The following is a 19,558-nucleotide window of genomic DNA, read 5'->3' on the forward strand; positions in this document are numbered from 1 at the left end:
AGACATCCGGACGGGTTAATGGGAAGGTATCCGGACGGGTTAATGGGAAGACATCCGGACGGGTTAGTGGGAAGGTATTCGGACGGTCGTGTCGAATCGCAAACCTTGGCTGTCCGGAACAGATTATCAATCATGTCCATAGGTTCTCTTGGGTGACTTAATCTTCATCAATCAATATCCATAGAAACTGTTGCCATCAAGTACGTGACAACAAGTTTCGAGCAGCAGAAGGAAGTGATGTCGACACTGGTCAACATGTGATGTTCTTGGTCAGAGAGCAGAGACGCCCAGACCAGCCCAGGACGCCGAGGACTCCCTTCACTCACAGGGGAGTAACGGGATTCACTGTGAGTCGGAAACTCTTGGAAATTATGAACCCAACTAGGGAGAATACAACACTTTCTCAATTGATATTCTTGGAAGAAGTTCAACTAGAAATCTGGACCTCTTGGAAGAAATCTGCGATGGTACCTTTGCTGCCTTTCTTAGTATTGAACAAACTGTTGGAACAGAAAATTTTGCATGTGATTTGAACATTGTTGGCATAACTTATAGTGAACACTGTATAACACTGAACCGGCAAAGGGGAAGGGGAGGGGCTATAGTAGGGAAGATGGGGTAAGAGGGATGAATAAGGATAGGAGAATGATATATTATATATATATATATATATATATATATATATATATATATATATATATATATATATATATATATATATATATATATATATATATATATATATATATATATATATATATATATATATATAATATATCAATATATATATATATATATATATATATATATATATATATATATATATATATATATATATATATATATATATAGGGGGTACCACCTCTGGTGTAGTTGTGGGATGAATAATTTCCTTACCTTGATAAAGACTTCTGGACTTAGATAGTCGAAGTTTTAGCTGTCAAATTTACCGTAAAATAGTCGAGAGACCGCAGTTTTCTACGATCAATTTGTTATCCAGTTCAACGTCATTTGGGCCGTCCCAGTTTTAATAAACCAGATACTTCTCCTATTCCCATCTAGGAGAGAACTGAACCTAGGAACCTAGGTGGAGGAGCTCACCAGGAAGCACGGCAGTCAGGGTAATCCTATGAAGGCCTGCAGCAGGGTGCTGACCCTGCTCAACGCGGCTCCACCGCTAACAGGATTACCCCCTTCCTCCCCCAAGGGTATATATTCTGGCCTCCGCCTGCAGCCGCAAGAGCTACTGCTAGTGCGCTACTGACGTTCCCGCCCGAGAGTTAACAGCAACCACAACTTTTCAAATGGTGAACGCCGTGAAAGTCTTCAAGAAAACAGCCCCAAATGGTATGTTGTCCAGACCGTCTTTTACAGGCGTCTTCCACCCATTTCTTGGGGGAGTATTTCCCAGGGTGAAGGTTCGTGGCTGCTTCCCACTCGGCGGTGGTGGGGGGCTTTTAAAAGGCCTATATATGACTGATAATACAGTACCGTATTAAAACAATAATTAGTGTCCATTTTTAAAATATCATTGAACTGGAATTTACAGCTATATTTAATAATAATTAATATTTTATGGTAAATACTTATTTATCAGAAAACTCCTCACCCCTGAAGAATTTGAACGCAGACAGACAGCCAGGGGCTCCATGCACCTTAGCGTGTCCAGTACTTTCACCACTAGACCACAACGACTCTTAAAAGAACTGGAAGTGGTCAGACCCTCAACCCAATTCCCAACAGCACTCGGTGACCTTTTTGGAGCACAGATATTTCAGGAGATAGCACAGGAGTCCTTAGACCGCATCAGGCTTGGGGGGATACCCTTGTGAATGGGAAATAGGCTACAGGTTCCAGAAGAGAGGAAATGTTAGCATTGTGAAAAAATGCTAAACAAGCCACTGCAATATTATCTTAGTGTGGAATTACAAAACAAATCAAAACACAGAGATTTAACGATACAGAAGTTGTAAGACACATTGGACACAACCTTCTTGAGGTCAGCATATAAGTCATAAACTCTCATTCATCGTCTACGTCATGATGGCATGAGGAAAACATGACGGGTCAGCCTCAGGTTGACAAAAACTCTGCGCTCATACGATAAAATGCTCATACGAACGACAGATAACTTACAGGAACCAAAGGTTTGTAAAGGTTGGTGTGTCTTACTAGAAATTCGCACACCACGACAACCCAAACACCTTCCTTATGCCTTGGTGCCAGCGTTCGTGTTGCCTTGTAAGACTCCTTCCCAGGGAAGTGATCACGGAGTTTAATGTCGGCAACCATATAACCATCAGTCACTAAGTGCATCAAGCGAAGGCTCTCCCTGCCTCTATCTGCTCCATCCGCATGTACCAGATATGCCACAGTGCACTCCGGTATCGCCAGCCACTCGCTCAAAAGCTCAACCAACGCATTTCTCAACACTCGGGTCCCATATCTGTATTTGAACAAAATATATTTTACTCACTATATTCTCAAACTGTTCTTTCGACAAAAATTATGGTAATGCTGCTGGAATATGAATGTTTCTTGCCACCCGCAGGTAAGATCACTGTCTACCTTGGCCGCCGCGACTTCGTCGACGATACCCTCTCCACTGAGCCTGTCGATGGTGTAGTAGTCGTCGACGATGACTACCTCAGGGGCCGCAAGGTCTTCGCTACCGTAGGTGTCCTCTTAGAGCACCACGTTAATTGCTTAAGATATTGAGATATATTTCTTAAAGTTCCCTTTTTTTGTGTCCAAACAAGTGTAATACATTTGCCTCCTTCTTCCCTCTCTCTCTCTCTCCCGCCCACTGATGTCGTTCCCTCCTCAAGGTTACGATCACGTACCGTTTCGGTCGCGAAGAGGATGAGGTCATGGGGCTGCACTTCAGCAAGGAGATGCAGCTGACGGCCCAGGAGATCTACCCCACCACCAAGAAGCTGAACGCCACCGAGGTACAGGACAGGCTCCTCAAGAAGCTGGGGGGTAATGCCTACGCCTTCGCCGTCGTCATCCCCGAGAACGCCCCCTGCTCCGTCCAACTCCACCCTGGCACTGAAGGAACGGTACGATGCCTTCTGCTTATCATATTTATAACATATATTATTTATATATAACATATATTACCCATATATTATTTGCTGGAGTTTTTTTACTTTAATATCTGGCGTGGGAGCCTGAAATGATTATAAATATGTAGTAGGTTAATGTTAGATGTAGAGAATATAGTAATTTCAAATGGAGTAAATCTGAGTGAAAATCGTTGTAAGTGGTGTGGCCCAGGGCTCTGTCCTGAGGGGTATCACGACAACAATTTTATCGAAGAAACAGACTAACTGATCTCGCCCCGAACACCCCAGGCCAAGCCCCTAGGAGTCATCTACGAGCTGAAGGTCTTCGTCGGGGACAATGCTGAAGAAAAGCCCCACAAAAGGAACTCCGTCACCCTGGCCGTCAGGAAGGTGCAGTATGCCCCTGTTGACCAGAGCAAACGCCAGCCCAGCACTCTTGTCAGCAAGAACTTTACCTTCTCTTCTGGAACCCTCAACATGGAGGTGAACCTGGATAAGGAAGTGTACTATCACGGGGAGCACATCACTCCCAGCGTGGTCATCACCAACAGCAGCAAGAAGACGGTCAAGGGGATGAAGTGTTCCATAGTGCAGCACATCGAAGTCACCATGACCAACAGCCAGTTCACCAGGGAGGTATGCCGCCCACACACTCACTCTCCTTAACATACTTCTCTTTACTCCTGATCAGTCAACTGGAGATTGTATATATGATTGTAAACTCTCAGAAAAAACTTTTCGATACATTATTATAAGGATAGCAGTTTAAAAAAAGGTGTTCATAAGAAATTACATTAAATAAATACCGAATACTGTATGTCTGACCATCAAATCTTTCAAAGAAAACAGCCAAAATAATGCCTCCCTCCCCGTGCCTTAGTGTCATACCTCTGACCCTGGTAATGATTCCTGCAGGTGGCCTCGCTACAGACCAACGAAGGCTGCCCCATCCAGCCCGGCGGCCGCTTCCAGAAGACCTTCCACATCACCCCACACGCCTCCAACAAGCCCAGGTTCGGTATCGCTCTCGACGGCAAAGTCAAGGTGCGTATGTTACAGGTGCCATTAACCGAAGTGGAGAGGATGGGGGGAGTGTTTCGGTAGTACAGTTGGGTTCGTTCTAGATTGACAATCAGGAATCCCAGGTTCGAATCTCGGGAGGAAGAGGAAGAGGGCAAGTATCCTATCACTTAATGCCTCTATTCATCTAGCAGTAAATAGGTATGGGGGATGCATCCTGGTGAGGCTCAGTAGTTCGCCCTAGGGGGGCGGGCCCTTGATATAAGTCTAACGTGTATATATATTATATATATATGCAAGAGTGCACTCCAGTATCTGCCTGTCTCCGACATTGTGATATCAGGTACTATTAAATAAGTATGCAGGTTTTACAGTAATTGTTTCCCAATAGGATAGTGATGTTAACCTGGCCCCGTCGACCTTGATGCGAGAGGGCACCAACCCCAACGACGCCCTGGGCATCGTGGTGTCCTACAGCGTCCGTGTCCGCCTCAACTGTGGTGCCCTGGGAGGCGAGCTGGTGGCTGACCTGCCCTTCAAGCTCATGCACCCCGGCCAAGGTCAGTTGCTCGACATGGCTCCTTTATATGACCTACAAAAAATAAAGCATTCTGGTGCTATATAATGATCACTGAAGAAGTCTTGTTGCATCTGATTGATATATTAGTATAGCAACCATTATTTTATGTTTCCCTTAAAGCTAATGATGCATTTGTGAGAACGCAATTGTACATTGTATTATTTTGCTAAGTTCCCCCCTTTCTTCTACGCCCTCCCCCCCAGGCTCCACAAAGAACGAGAACGGAGACATCGTCTTTGAGGACTTCGCCCGTCTGCGTCGCGGCGTCAGCGTTGACAACCAGCTGTAAGACCCGTCGTCACCACCCGCCTTCACCACCTGGCGCCTGCAGGCAATACAAGCAGGCCAGCGTAATCATTTGGGAAAAACCTTTACGAATTCGCTTTACTATCGCAGTTAACTCACCCCGAACGAACGAAGATGGCGGCTGAATCTACATCGTTCTTGCAGTAATTTGTCCCTGAAGAACAACCCTAAAGGCTCAACCCATTTGCATTGCCTATTTTCAGAGTTATAAAAAAATAAGTGACATTAATTCTGCTACTAAACCAATTAGAAATAAGCATCATTCAATCTGCAAGAGTGAACATCTGCAACATTCGCCGCATCTGACACATCCAACAACAAGAGGAGAGGCAGGAGGCCTACCTCACAACCTAACATCACAAGAATACGTTTAAAACCACAACATCAAGACTCAAGACTCCTCACTGCTGGAGCGCTAATTGTCCAATATATATATCCACGCTTAACCTCCTTCAAGTAATCAGTATGTCACTATGTTATCTGGAACTATTGGCTATTATGTGTATAACTTAATAAATTTTAGACATTACCTACAGTGTGTTTCATCATGGCTATCCAATACAAGGCTTCACACACCCTTGTCACGTATTCAGGATTTTAAGTGGGACAAGTCTAAATTCAGGAAAGTCTTGAGTAAATACTCAAATTACCGGGTAATATTGAATTGATGAATTTAATTCATCCTTTCAATTGGTGAATCGATGATCAATTTGATGATCGATGCATTGCTTCAAGCTTAGGTTAAACTATGAATGAGTTTGGCTGGATATAAATAGGAGCTGCCTCATATGCGACTGTACAAAAGACTCTCATAGTAAGTCGCTGCATCAGGTGTTTGCCGAGGAGTAAAGAGTACTGGGAGTAGCGAGGAGTGTGTGGTCAGTTTGAAAGAGAAAGTTTGAAAAGAGGCGGAGGGAGAGGAGAAAGAGTAGGCAGTAGAAGTAGACGGTAGAAAATAGACGTAGGGAGTAGTAGAGGTAGAAAAGTGTTGCCACCATCCATTCTAGTTCAGTACATCCAAGACAAGGAATGGAACTTATCTGTACTTTAAATTGGTATCAAATATTAACATGTATCATCTATTATCTGCTGTAAGCATGTACTCATACTCATTGAGTGAGTGAACTCAGAGTATGCTCTACACTCTAGCTGGCAATATATCATTAAATCCAAGATCTAGGGAACACAATTACAGTCAGATTAAAACAATAAATTCATCAATTATATTTAACATGATAAGTATCATAATTCAGGCAATTTAACTTAATGTTCACTATGTCAAGATTAATATATAACGTGAGACACCACACAAAACACGGAGGACACTACAGCTGTCTGCCCCTGATAATCACACAACACCTTAAGTTTGGAAAACACGAAATAAGTCACCTTAACGTTCAACTCACCAAGGACTGAGCCTAAGTAGAATAGAGGAGGGGGGGGGGGGAGCATGTTTGACAGAGTCCCCACTCAGCCTGACAGCCTGGGCTGGCTGCTGTTCAATCGTCCAGCATCTCTGTCTGCTCTGATCTCTGCTGATGTTGTATATGCTCACGAATGTACGTTGTTGTTAAAGATTTAGCTACTCAGGACGAAGTGTCCATGTAGCACGGGCTATGGTGAGCCCGTAATTGAGTTTGGTTATACATGATAACCTTTTTCCTATGATCACGAATGTACAGTTCCTTGTGTGTTTATGGGAAACCTCGGAGCTAAACCCCGCCCACTAAGTAGATAGCTTCAGGCCATCTATTTATTTACACCTTAACCGGCGGCTTGTTTGAAATACACACCCGGCTACCTGGCTCCAATTACCGGCTTTGCAGAAGCAAGGTAAATTCACACGACCTCACCACAGGTCAACTTGTGGTCATTAACACTCTAGTGGTGTGAGTTTTTAATTGCTAGGGTCAGACAACCTGGCGCCTCTCAAAATCCTGTCTGGCTCACTCAGGTTCTATGTAAAATATTAAATAAAACACAACTAAACACCTTTATGGTGTTACATCAGGAGCCATGTTTCAGTAGCAATGTTACAGGAGCCATGTTACAGGAGCCATTTTTCAGGAGCCATGTTTCAGGAGCCATGCTTCAGGAGCCATGTTAGAGGAGCCATGTCACAGGAGCAATGTTACAGGAGCCATGTTACAGGAGCCATTTTTCAGGAGCCATGCTTCAGGAGCCATGTTACAGGAGCCATGTTACAGGAGCCATGTTTCAGGAGCCATGTTTCAGGAGCCATGTTACAGGAGCCATGTTACAGGAGCCATGTTTCAGGAGCCATGTTACAGGAGCCATGTTTCAGGAGCCATGTTACAGGAGCCATGTTTCAGGAGCCATGTTACAGGAGCCATGTTTCAGGAGCCACGTTACAGGAGCCATGTTTCAGGAGCCATGTTACAGGAGCCATGTTTCAGGAGCCACGTTACAGGAGCCATGTTACAGGAGCCATGTTACAGGAGCCATGTTTCAGGAGCCATGTTACAGGAGCCATGTTACAGGAGCCATGTTTCAGGAGCCATGTTACAGGAGTCATGTTTCAGGAGCCATGTTACAGGAGCCATGTTACAGGAGTCATGTTTCAGGAGCCATGTTACAGGAGCCATGTTTCAGGAGCCATGTTACAGGAGCCATGTTTCAGGAGCCAATTTAAATTTGTTGTTTTTTATTTTAAATAGCTTAGCAACAGTTAAGTTCCCACACTATTGACACCTCCAACACCCACGCTGTTGCCTGTCACTTTTAGGTCTTTATTTTGACACTTTTCATCCATATTTTGATTTTCCTGAAAAACGTTACCAACGGTAGATGCATAAATTATGTTTAAGGTTGCAAGATCAAAAGGTGTTAATTCCTGACGTGAAACATTTGTTTATGATATTGCTTTGGTTATTATCCACTGAGACTTTATTGTGGTTATAAATAGGAGCTGATTGGGTCAATAGGCCTTCTGCAGTTGCCTTTGTTCTTATGTTATGTTCTTATGAGACGCTGGTAACGCGCCCCTTCTTCCTCTGCCGTTACTATTGCCGTTATTTGCTAATTAACCTCCTATTTCCTACTGTTTTTTGGGGTCCAAATTATTTCTTTCTTTCAAAATGTCACCAGCTGCTATTTTATAAATGCTGTTTATTGTTGCAATATTTGAAAGACGATATTTTAAAAAGCAAACACTATGTTATAATATTCCTACAGATATTCTCTGTATATATATTCCTATATATATTCTTATAATATTCCTCAGTAATTCTCTTGGTACAGAGTTTGACTTATTCTCTGGCACTCTCCTACACCCTCGCCTTTATTTCCGATTTTGAGGGTCTAAGCTAGAAATTTTCAATTGAACATTTTAATTTATTTTCAAATGTCAATGAAGATTAGGCCACCACAGGAGGTGGCACGGGCATGAATAGCCCCGTAACCCAAGTAGACATCAGAGATTTTTTTATATAGTCCAGGAAAATCTTAATAATTCTATTGTAGTGAATATATTATGGTAAAATTTGGGCACGTTGCTGTGGGTATTTGAGATTTTTTATTTGAAGGTTACTTGGTTTGATAATAGATTTTTTAAAGGAAATGTAATCTAGCATTGAAACTACTTTTGTACAAAGATTTAAAGTACGCTATCCTTTACCTAAAGTAGATTATTCTTCCAATTCTAATTTCTTTTTCTCACTCGTGAGTCTTGAATTATATGTAATAGATTCCTTATCTAGCGATGAAATAGTGCAATTATCTTATCAACTGTGAATGTTTGACAATAATAACAAGGATTTTGAACGTCCGAAGCCTCAGAAACTGGTTCATTCTCAAGACTACAGTTGAGTTACAGTTTGTTTACAGTTGAATTTACGTGTGTACAACTAAGCCTTGTTGGTTTCAAGCTGATCACGCATGGACATAGCTGACTGACTCGATGAACGATGCAAATCGACGACTACAAAATCTCTCATAAAAGAAATACAATTGCGTCCACATTAATGAAATTACGTTTTAATTTAGCCGCCTGTGTGATTATGTGTGAGTAGCGTGTAGGCACGACGTTACTAGGCTTTTCTCACCTTTGTCACTTTAAATAGTATAGTGTTGTGATCGTCTATTGTCCCCAGTATACTGCCGACGGTCTAGGTATACTTCCTACTGCCTCAGTACACTTTCCAGTGCCTCAGTACAGTATTTACTGCCTCAATATATTGAATACTACCTCGTCCCCGCCCTACTTCCTTAGTATACTGCATACTGCCTCAGTATACTTCCTACTGTACCAGTATACTATCCACTGCATCAGTACACCACCTACTGACTCAACAAACTGCCTACTGCCACAGTAGGCTGTGGGTTGTCCACACATTACACATAGTATATCTACACTACACAGTGTGTGTGTTGAGGCAGTGGGTGGTGCTGGTGGTCGACTGCCTCACAACACGGGGTGCAGGGAGGCATAAGGCACGGTAATTATGAGGAGACATCACTAAGCCATTACGACTATATAGCACTTGGAAGGGATATGAGGATAAGGATTTAGGATAGGACAGAGGGAAGGAATGGTTCGCAACCAATTGGATGACCGGGGGATTGAACGCCGACTTGCAGGAAGCAAGACCGTCGCTCTGAAAAAGAAGTAAACGGTGACTTGGAGGAAGTAGACTTGTTGGTTCTTCTGATATGAACTGCCAAATACTGGTGGATAAAGACTAAATAATAATAAGAAGAGAAGCCTTAATTTCGGCCTCAGAGCAAAGAATCCCTTCCTCCTCCCGTGTGGCCGACGCGCAAGACCCTTTTTAAGGCAGCACAGAACTCAAGTTAAAATATAATCTTATTACAGCGGCAGCCGCTGTGTAAATCCCGCCCCCGCCCCCCTGCACTTCCCTGGCACTAACAGGATTGCACTCTGGGTATATACTCCTCCTCACGGCCAACCTTCACTCATTCCACAAGGCAACTCGCCGGAAACCCCCACCTAACTACGTAGAGTTGATCCAGAGTTGTTCAACGAAACCTTCTCGATGGTGCACGCTGTGAAAGTCTTCAAGAAAACTGCCCCTAATGGTACGTTGATCGCCGCCGCCTCCGAGGCCGGCTTACTGATAGCCAATATTACAGCCGCTAGGATTATTTGTTTTTAAGTTCACCACAATAGCTTATTGACCAATCAGGAAGTGTGCTTTAGTTCTGAACGTAGTTCAGGACCAGCGTAAGCTTCGTGTGTGTGTACACACACACACACACACACACACACACACACACACACACACACACACACACACACACACACACACACACACACACACACACACACGGAATACACTTCACGGTGTAGATATGGTACCAAGAAAGTTATGCCGAGATACCTACTTATGGCATCAGTAAATTAAGAGGCAAAAGATAATATTTAATAATCTTATTTCTACTTTTGTTACATCAAATTTTATCAGACCGTACTTTATTGACTTGCTGGTGTGAGTTAAGCTCATCAATATGTTGCTGGTGTGTTAAGCTCATCAAACTTTCTATTTGTGTTGCATTTGTGTTTGCATTAATGCAGACACGCCGTAGAGAGGGGGGGGGGGAGGAACCTGCTGCTTGGGTAACAGCTTCTCTTCCATATCGACCTACCCTGGCTTTGCGCCCTGGAGAGGCCACTCCAGACCGACAACCAGAGCGCAACTCCATAGTCTCCCGAGACTGATGGATGCTACTACTAATGCAGATTTTATCTCCTTCGTCAGTTGTCTTACATCAGAAGCTGAGAAGCTTCTTGGTGGGAAGGGAACTATCAGGAGAAAGGACAGATATCCTGACGCACTTGAAAGTGGTCAGGATAAGGATTTGGGATGAGACGGGGGAAAAGAATGGTGCCCAACCACTTGGACAGTCGGAAATTGAACACCGACCTGCATGAAGCGAGACCGTCGCTCTACCGTCCAGCCCAAGTGGCTTCCTGAAGCCTTCATAACATGACCTACACTGTGTGGGGAGAGTTCAGAAATACCTTCATGTACACACAGTTAAAACCCTAGTTTAACTAACCCGACATATCCTAGCATAACCTAGTCTAGCCTAACAGGCTACGTCGTCGCTTCACAACTGGAGGACACGGGTATAATTCCCGGGGTACGACAGTGACGGGCCGGTACGTTTCCTTTCACCTGATGCCTCTGTTGACCTAGCAGTAAATAGGTACCCAATGGGTTTAGACAACTGTTGTGGGTTGTATCACTGGAGATGGTCACTTACTCGCCCCGCGTCAACCCAGGGAGGATTGACTGGGAAGTAATCCTTAACTCCTCTCCCTTGTTCGCCCAGCAACAATTGGGGGAATTGGTTGTAAACAGATTGGCAGGTCGTGTTCCAGGGAAAAACTAGTAGGGGTAAAGCTCATTTCCATGAGGTATGAGACTGGAAAGTTCTAAGCCTGCTAACAGGTGCCAGAAGTTGTTTACTGTACACATCTAATAAAAAAATGGGACATTCCGTTTTAAGAAACAGGAAACAAGCGCTGAGCAAAACTCCTGTTCAATCTATCAGTTCGGCAGTTACGCGAGAGCCAAATGTACTGTTGTTTTTGATTCAGCTACTCGGAACAAAGGTTCCAAGTAGCACGGGCTATGGTGAGCCCGTAGTGGACTTACCTGGCACAGGAGCAGGCGTGTGTACCGCAGCCAATTGTAGAAGACATCCACTAACATGTCTCTCCCCCCCCCCCCACACCGCGCCCGTCCCCAGGCAAGATCACCGTCTACCTTGGCCGGCGGGACTTCGTGGACACCACCCTCAACACCGAGCCCATCGACGGCATCGTGGTGGTCGGCGATGACTACCTCCAGGGACGCAAGGTCTTCGCCTCCGTAAGTATCTTCTTCTCTAATTCATGTTTTGACCACACAATTATGTTTTAAAAATGTCATAATGACGCTTTAAGTGCTTTTTTTTGTAGTGCCACATTTCAGTACCTGCTGTGAGGGTACAGGTACACTAGACTATGTGAAGGGTTACATAGTGTGTGTCAAGAGATAGTTGTGTGATACTTTAATCCCTAATATACAAGGGAGCCGGTCGGCCGAGCGGACAGCACGCTGGACTTGTGGTCCTGGGTTCGATCCCAGGCGCCGGCGAGAAACAATGGGCAGAGTTTCTTTCACTCTATGCCCCTGTTACCTTGCAGTAAAATAGGTATCTGGGTGTTAGTCAGCTGTCACGGGCTGCTTCCTGGGGGTGGAGGCCTGGTCGAGGACCGGGCCGCGGGGACACTAAAAAAAGCCCCGAAATCATCTCAAGATAACCTCAAGATAACCCATCTCCCAGGATGGTTTGTCCCAGGTTACCAAGAGTTCTCCCATTGCAACTACCTGGCACACACAGACTTCTTGATCACAAAACAAAAGACGTAAAGACATCATAGGCTATTTAATGTGTTAGAAAATTGAAGGAGAGGATACCGGTGGAACATGTTATATCTTTATTAGTAAAACGTATATGTATATTGGCCTAATTGGAGTAATTCATTTAACCGTTATTGCTGTGAGGATGCTGCTCATGTTCACTACCACGCAGGACAGAGGATCATAGAGATAATAGATCTAAATTATATTTTTGAAGCGTTACATCACTTTCAGGACGGTACAGCCTACTACATCAATAATCACATGTTTTAATTTACAAAATAGCACATTCAAATCTCTATGTTTCACCGCCACACAGGACAGGGCTTGATTCGTATAAAATGCAATTAAAAACTAGTAGGGTAAAGCTCATTTTCCTGAGCTATGAGACTGGAAAGACTATGTCTAACGTAGATAAGCAAATTTGATAATTTGTTAGGTGTACATGGACGATGAACACGAGGAAGCTATCTCTGTCAATGATTCTAAAGCCACACAGACATTTGGAAGCACGCGAACGCACACTAAGCCCTCCGATGTGCCTTCGGGTAGGTTAGGACGCGCGTGCACACACACGAACGTACTGAAGTGCCATGTATATGCCTTCAGGTAGGTTACTACAAACACGTACACGAACGTACTGAAGTGTTCTTTCAGGTTACGGTCACGTACCGCTTCGGACGCGAGGAGGACGAGGTGATGGGGCTGCACTTCAGCAAGGAGATGCAGCTGACGGCCCAGGAGATCTACCCGAAGCCTGCTGACACCAAGGTGACAGAGGTGCAGGACAGACTCCTCAAGAAGCTAGGTAACAACGCCTACCCCTTCTCCGTCTCCCTCCCAGAGAACGCCCCCTGCTCCGTCCAGCTCCACCCAGGGTCAGAGGGAACGGTAAGTTGACTCTCCTGTGCATAAAACTAATTCTCCTTATTGCACGAAATTAGCTAGGATACTGTTAGATAAAATTTCCCTTCACTTCATCACGATACATTTTTCTAGTTGAAGACTCTACTGTATTATATGTATTGTATCATAAAATTGCTTGTGTTTTTTACCTTTGTGTTGAGATAAGATAGTGTAGTCACCTATAAAAGCTGCTTTGAGTGTCTCCATACACGGATGACCTTAGAGGACCTGAGGAATGATGGAAATTGTATATGGCCCATCAACTTGTATTGGCGATAATTGATCATTACAATGCATGCAGCTCCAGCATTATTTAGTGCAGATATTTAAGACTTCTTTGGCCCCTTATATTGACTTCATATAAATATTTGTTTCTAACACCCCCAATTATTCTTTAGTTAAGGTATTATTAATACCGTATCGCATGTAACACAACGCACATATATTCACTAACACATTATACACCATATACTGTTACATGCAATACTATCCACATGTTTCCCTTGTTATGCACGATCTGTGCTCAATCCCTGATAGTCCAAGTGACTGGGCTTCCTAGTACTATTTAACACACTGGCTTAGCGTTTTCTCCTGATAACAACTTTACTTTACCTAACACACGCAACACTAACTCCCCATTCACTAATACATTTTGTGCTCTCGAATAAGTTCTCAAATCAGGGGCTGCTGGCTAAAAAATAAAGATGATTTTGTCATTAATTTATCAATTGACACTAGATCAAGTGTAGAGAAGGAAGCATAATTCGACTGAACAAATCCACAAGGGCCGTGACGAGGGTTCGAACCTATGTCCGAGAGGATCTCAGACGCTGCCTTAATCGGCCCTTGTGGATTTGTTCATTTGATGCATAACGCTATTGTGATTTCTGTGTGTAATAACTCTACTATTGTCTAGTTAGCCTACTTCGTGGTGACACACGATGCAGATATAGTCACTGTACCCCCCTGACCACACAGGCCAAGCCCCTGGGAGTCATCTACGAGCTGAAGGTCTTCGTCGCCGACCACAAGGAAGAGAAGCCCCACAAGAGGAACTCCGTCACCCTCGCCGTCAGGAAGGTCCAGTTCTGTCCCGCGGACCGTTACAAGCGTCACCCCAGCACCCTGGCCTCCAAGGGCTTCACCTTCTCCAGCGGGAAACTGGACGTGGAGCTGACCATGAATAAGGAGTGTTTCTACCACGGAGAGCAGGTCACCCCCAAACTTACCATCACCAACAACAGCAAGAAGACCGTCAAGTCCATGAAGTGTTCCATAGTGCAGCACATTGAGGCCACCATGATCAACAGCCAGACTACCCGCGAGGTACGACTCACAACGTTATTACAATTCTCTTGTTTAAATGTAGTGTATATACCCAGGTGACGGGCGCTAAAGACCATGGCGTATATAGTATTACTGCGATATTTTCTGACCCAGTACTCATCTATTTCAGTAATGATTCGCCGATAATTAAATTTGGTTCCGCACGGAACATAACATAATATTCTGCCCGAAACGCTGCGCTTACTAGTGGCTTTACAAGATTGTAAATACTAGGCTATGTATTCTCACAAACCCAACGTACTTTCTTGTATATAAATAAATAAATAAATAAAATAAATAAATAAATAACAACCACACATGTCTAGTATGTTTGTACACTAATAATTATTTGAGATAAAACCCACTTTCCCTCACGGTTCAACATTTCTGACTGTTGCAGGTGGCGTCGCTGGAGACGAAGGAGGGGTGCCCGCTGCAGCCCGGTGACCGCTACCTCAAGACCTTCTACATCACGCCCCTCGCTGCCAACACCGCCAAGTTTGGTGTAGCTCTTGACGGCAGGACTAAGGTACAACTTATACCAAACTTGTAACATCCCATAATAATAGTGCGCAGTTTAAATAAATATTCGAGAAATACGTTTGTAATTAAAAAGGTAAAAATTATATTAGTTAATTACCAGAGAAGCATTTTGAGGATTATATCATTTGCAGGACGCCGACGCCAATCTGGCCTCGTCCACCATCATGCGAGAGGGCACCTGCCCCAACGACGCCCTGGGCATCGTGGTGTCCTACAGCGTCCGTGTCCGCCTCAACTGTGGTGCCCTGGCGGGTGACCTGGTGGCTGACCTGCCCTTCAAGCTCCTACACCCCGGGACTGGTGAGGACAACACCTTGACCTCAAATACACCTAGCTGACCTAGTAGGCATCCATCAGTCTCAGAGACTATGGAGTTGCGCCACCCTCCATCCTCTTACTAAATACATATAAACCCAAGCTATAATATTTTGCATTATGTATACTGCCAATCATTGTCATAATCGCGTCAATGGCAGTACGTGCGTTTTCGAATTTATCTTCTTAACATTTCATTAAAGTTCAGTTTCATTTAACGGGAAGTAAATAGGAAACCTTTTACACAAGTGACTGTAGAGGTGGAGGAGCTGCTCAAGGGTAACCCTGAGCTGGTCCTCGCCAGGTAACACTGAGCTCAAGGGTAACCCTGAGCTGGTCCTCGCCTGGTAACACTGAGCTCAAGGGTAACCCTGAGCTGGTCCTCGCCTGGCAACACTGAGCTCAAGGGTAACCCTGAGCTGGTCCTCGCCTGACAACACTGACTCCTCAGTGTCCCCATCTTACACGTTGTTTACTTTCATCAACAGAGAAAGTGCAGACCAAAGCTGAGGAGATTGAATTTGAGGAATTCACCCGCCTGCGTCGAGGAAAGAGTGTTGAGAACCAGCTGTAAAACTCCTGTAATCCGACGTCAGAGAGCCGAGCCTTCTTCACTTCCCTTGTCCACTCAAGAGACCTCTAATCCGGCCAGTTCCACTGGACTCTTAACCACCCCGTTCACCATCGTACTAATCCCCCCCAATCGAACGAACGAAAGCAAAGTCGATAATCAGGTTTTAACATGCCTGCATTAACTCACCAGAAGAGCGTGGGGAGAGCAACACATAAGGTGCAGTTTAATTAAGAGCACGCCCTTAACACCCACTGAGAACCATCTTACCATTAGCTACGTCGAAGTAGCAGAGCTAAGTAAGCCTTTGAGTCAACAACATGCATTGCCTTAAGACGTTAACCTCAGGTATCTCCACAATTAAGGACACAGTAGAAGCAGAAGCAGAAGCAGCAGCAAAAGTAGCAGCAGCAGCAAAAGCAGCAACAGCAGCAAAAGCAGCAGCAGCAGAACTAGCAGCAGTGGCAGGAGCAGCAACAACAACAGCAGAAGAATCAAAATAGTTTCCGAAACTCTGACTTTTCCAAGTCCGATTGTTTAAGTGGTTGAGGCGGCAGGTGGCACTGGTACCCTCACCAGTGCCTCTAAGGTGCCATCGTTGTCCATCGTCACACAGCACAGAGCCAGACAACCGATTCCTGGAACCCTCTGGCATACTGGATCCATCATCCGTTCAGAATCAGAATGTTTATGTGATACCATTAAAGTTATTTACGTTTGACATTATTTATCTCTAAATATTTATTGTATTAATGACACCAAATATAAATACATAATATCAAAATTCGTATCACTAATCTATCAAGAATCTATCAACATTAATGAGGAGACACTTCATGTCTTCTATCACCAAGAGTGACAGAAGACCCAGTACCAGGTGCCAAAGTAGTCACTGCCCACCCCAGTACCAGGTGCCCCAGTAGTCACTGCCCACCTCAGTACCAGGTGCCCCAGTAGTCACTGCCCACCCCAGTACCAGGTGCCCCAGTAGTCACTGCCCACGAGGAGGGGCAGTAAACCCAGTGCCAACCACTAGCGTTGTCTGTGAGGCACAAGTAAGGCTTCCACACCCGCCAGGGCCGCCCTCCTAACACACACCGCCTCCATTCTCCTCAAAAGAAGTCTGTCACGAGTCAGCTAGGCTACACAGGCCCGGAACTGACCACATTCTGTAGTTTTCTTTTATTACAGCTTGCCAGTTTAATACATATTAGTTATCAGTGTTGCTTTCACGGTGAAAATAATATTACCGATGGCAGGGAGGATCATAGCTTTCCGCGATATGGAGCTAGAAATTTAAATTTGGATCGTTTTGAAGTGGTGTTACAGTCCTTTGTAGTTTTGTGTACAGGCCTCTGCTGAGGGGCTACAGTCCTTTGTATAGCTGCTACATTTCTTTGTAGAGGAGCATAGTTCCTCTGCCCTGGGTCACGGCAGACACATGCATTTACCCACTGGATAAGCATGTGCTATATAAGCATCGCAAACTCAAGTCCAGGATGTGCTTTAAGTATCGGAAACGTTAAGTACATGGTTCCAGATAGCCGGAACAATTTATGGAAGAAGGTGGTGGAGGCCACAGCCGTCAGTCAGTAGCTTCAAAGCGACATACGACAAAGAGCACCGGAAAGACGGCACCCCACGAGCGTAATTCTCACGTGGGAATTACACATATTTCCTGGTAGCATTTGCGTTGCTGCATGCCTAACCCCCCCCCCCACTCAATCACCCCCCCCCCACTCAATCAACCCCCCCCCCTCCCTCACTAAACCCCCCCTCCCTCACTACCCCCCCCTTCCTCCTTCACCCCTCCTCCCCGCCCCAACGTCTTATCTCGCTGGCCTGGTCCTGCTCTTATCTCCCTTATCGTTATCAAAACATTAGTAAGCGTGAGAACGTCCGCTTCTACACTACGGTACACGGCCATGGCTATGTACTCCAACGTGTGGCGGATCGAATTATAGTATAGTTAGTTTGCTATGTACTCGCTATGCATGCAGTGAGCTGTTGTTTTATGGATTAGTTTATCATCGACCACCAACGACCTCGCTTCTTACTGGGTCAGAGTTCGATCCCCCGATGGTCCAAGTGTTTGGGCACCATTCCTTCACTCCGTTCATATACCAGCTTTCTGTTCTCATATCCAGGCTTCCTGTCTTAATATCCCAGCTTACTGTTCTAATATCCCAGCGTCCTGTCCTAATATCCCAGCTTACTGTCCTAATAGCCTAGCTTACTGTCCTAATATCCCAGCTTACTGTCCAAATATCCCAGCGTCCTGTCCTAATATCCCAGCTTACTGTCCTAATATCCTAGCTTACTGTCCTAATATCCCAGCTTACTGTCCAAATATCCCAGCGTCCTGTCCTAATATCCCAGCTTACTGTCCTAATATCCTAGCTTACTGTCCTAATATCCCAGTTTACTGTCCTAATATCCTAGCTTACTGTCCTAATATCCCAGCTTACTGTCCAAATATCCCAGCGTCCTGTCCTAATATCCCAGCTTACTGTCCTAATATCCTAGCTTACTGTCCTAATATCCCAGCTTACTGTCCAAATATCCCAGCGTCCTGTCCTAATATCCCAGCTTACTGTCCTAATATCCTAGCTTACTGTCCTAATATCCCAGCTTACTGTCCTAATATCCTAGCTTACTGTCCTAATATCCCAGCTTACTGTCCTAATATCCTAGCTTACTGTCCTAATATCCCAGCTTACTGTCCAAATATCCCAGCGTCCTGTCCTAATATCCCAGCTTACTGTCCTAATATCCCAGCTTACTGTCCTAATATCCTAGCTTACTGTCCTAATATCCCAGCTTACTGTCCAAATATCCCAGCGTCCTGTCCTAATATCCCAGCTTACTGTCCAAATATCCCAGCGTCCTGTCCTAATATCCCAGCTTACTGTCCAAATATCCCAGCGTCCTGTCCTAATATCCCAGCTTACTGTCCTAATATCCTAGCTTACTGTCCTAATATCCCAGCTTACTGTCCTAATATCCCAGCTTACTGTCCTAATATCCTAGCTTACTGTCCTAATATCCCAGCTTACTGTCCAAATATCCCAGCTTACTGTCCTAATATCCCAGCTTACTGTCCTAATATCCTAGCTTACTGTCCTAATATCCCAGCTTACTGTCCAAATATCCCAGCGTCCTGTCCTAATATCCCAGCTTACTGTCCAAATATCCCAGCGTCCTGTCCTAATATCCCAGCTTACTGTCCTAATATCCTAGCTTACTGTCCTAATATCCCAGCTTACTGTCCTAATATCCCAGCTTACTGTCCTAATATCCTAGCTTACTGTCCTAATATCCCAGCTTACTGTCCAAATATCCCAGCGTGCTGTCCTAATATCCCAGCTTACTGTCCAAATATCCCAGCGTCCTGTCCTAATATCCCAGCTTACTGTCCTCAAATCCACGCTTCCCGTCCAAGTATCCCTTACCAGCGCTACAGAGGAGCATACCTAAAACACTCATCACTAAAAAACTGAAGTAACATTTTAATCAACACTGAAATATTAAG

The 19,558-nt window shown here is 44.6% G+C and overlaps 2 protein-coding genes across 2 annotated transcripts; both read left to right on the top strand.

The window, feature by feature from the left end:
- Nucleotides 1-1,190: 1,190 nt before the first annotated feature.
- Nucleotides 1,191-5,507, top strand: LOC123758760 (arrestin homolog). The gene is made up of 7 exons (XM_045743414.2): nt 1,191-1,347; nt 2,552-2,673; nt 2,829-3,062; nt 3,357-3,704; nt 3,984-4,112; nt 4,480-4,648; nt 4,872-5,507. Exons 1-7 carry the CDS (start codon nt 1,305-1,307, stop codon nt 4,955-4,957), a joined length of 1,131 nt encoding a protein of 376 aa, XP_045599370.1. The 5' UTR covers nt 1,191-1,304; the 3' UTR covers nt 4,958-5,507.
- Nucleotides 5,508-9,904: 4,397 nt separating this feature from the next.
- On the top strand, nt 9,905-16,810 carry LOC123758761 (arrestin homolog). The gene is made up of 7 exons (XM_045743415.2): nt 9,905-10,032; nt 11,710-11,831; nt 13,023-13,256; nt 14,250-14,597; nt 14,998-15,126; nt 15,272-15,440; nt 15,944-16,810. Exons 1-7 carry the CDS (start codon nt 9,990-9,992, stop codon nt 16,027-16,029), a joined length of 1,131 nt encoding a protein of 376 aa, XP_045599371.2. The 5' UTR covers nt 9,905-9,989; the 3' UTR covers nt 16,030-16,810.
- Nucleotides 16,811-19,558: the final 2,748 nt, after the last annotated feature.

This window comes from Procambarus clarkii, chromosome 31 (genome assembly GCF_040958095.1).
Source record: "Procambarus clarkii isolate CNS0578487 chromosome 31, FALCON_Pclarkii_2.0, whole genome shotgun sequence".
Lineage (NCBI taxonomy): Eukaryota > Metazoa > Arthropoda > Malacostraca > Decapoda > Cambaridae > Procambarus > Procambarus clarkii.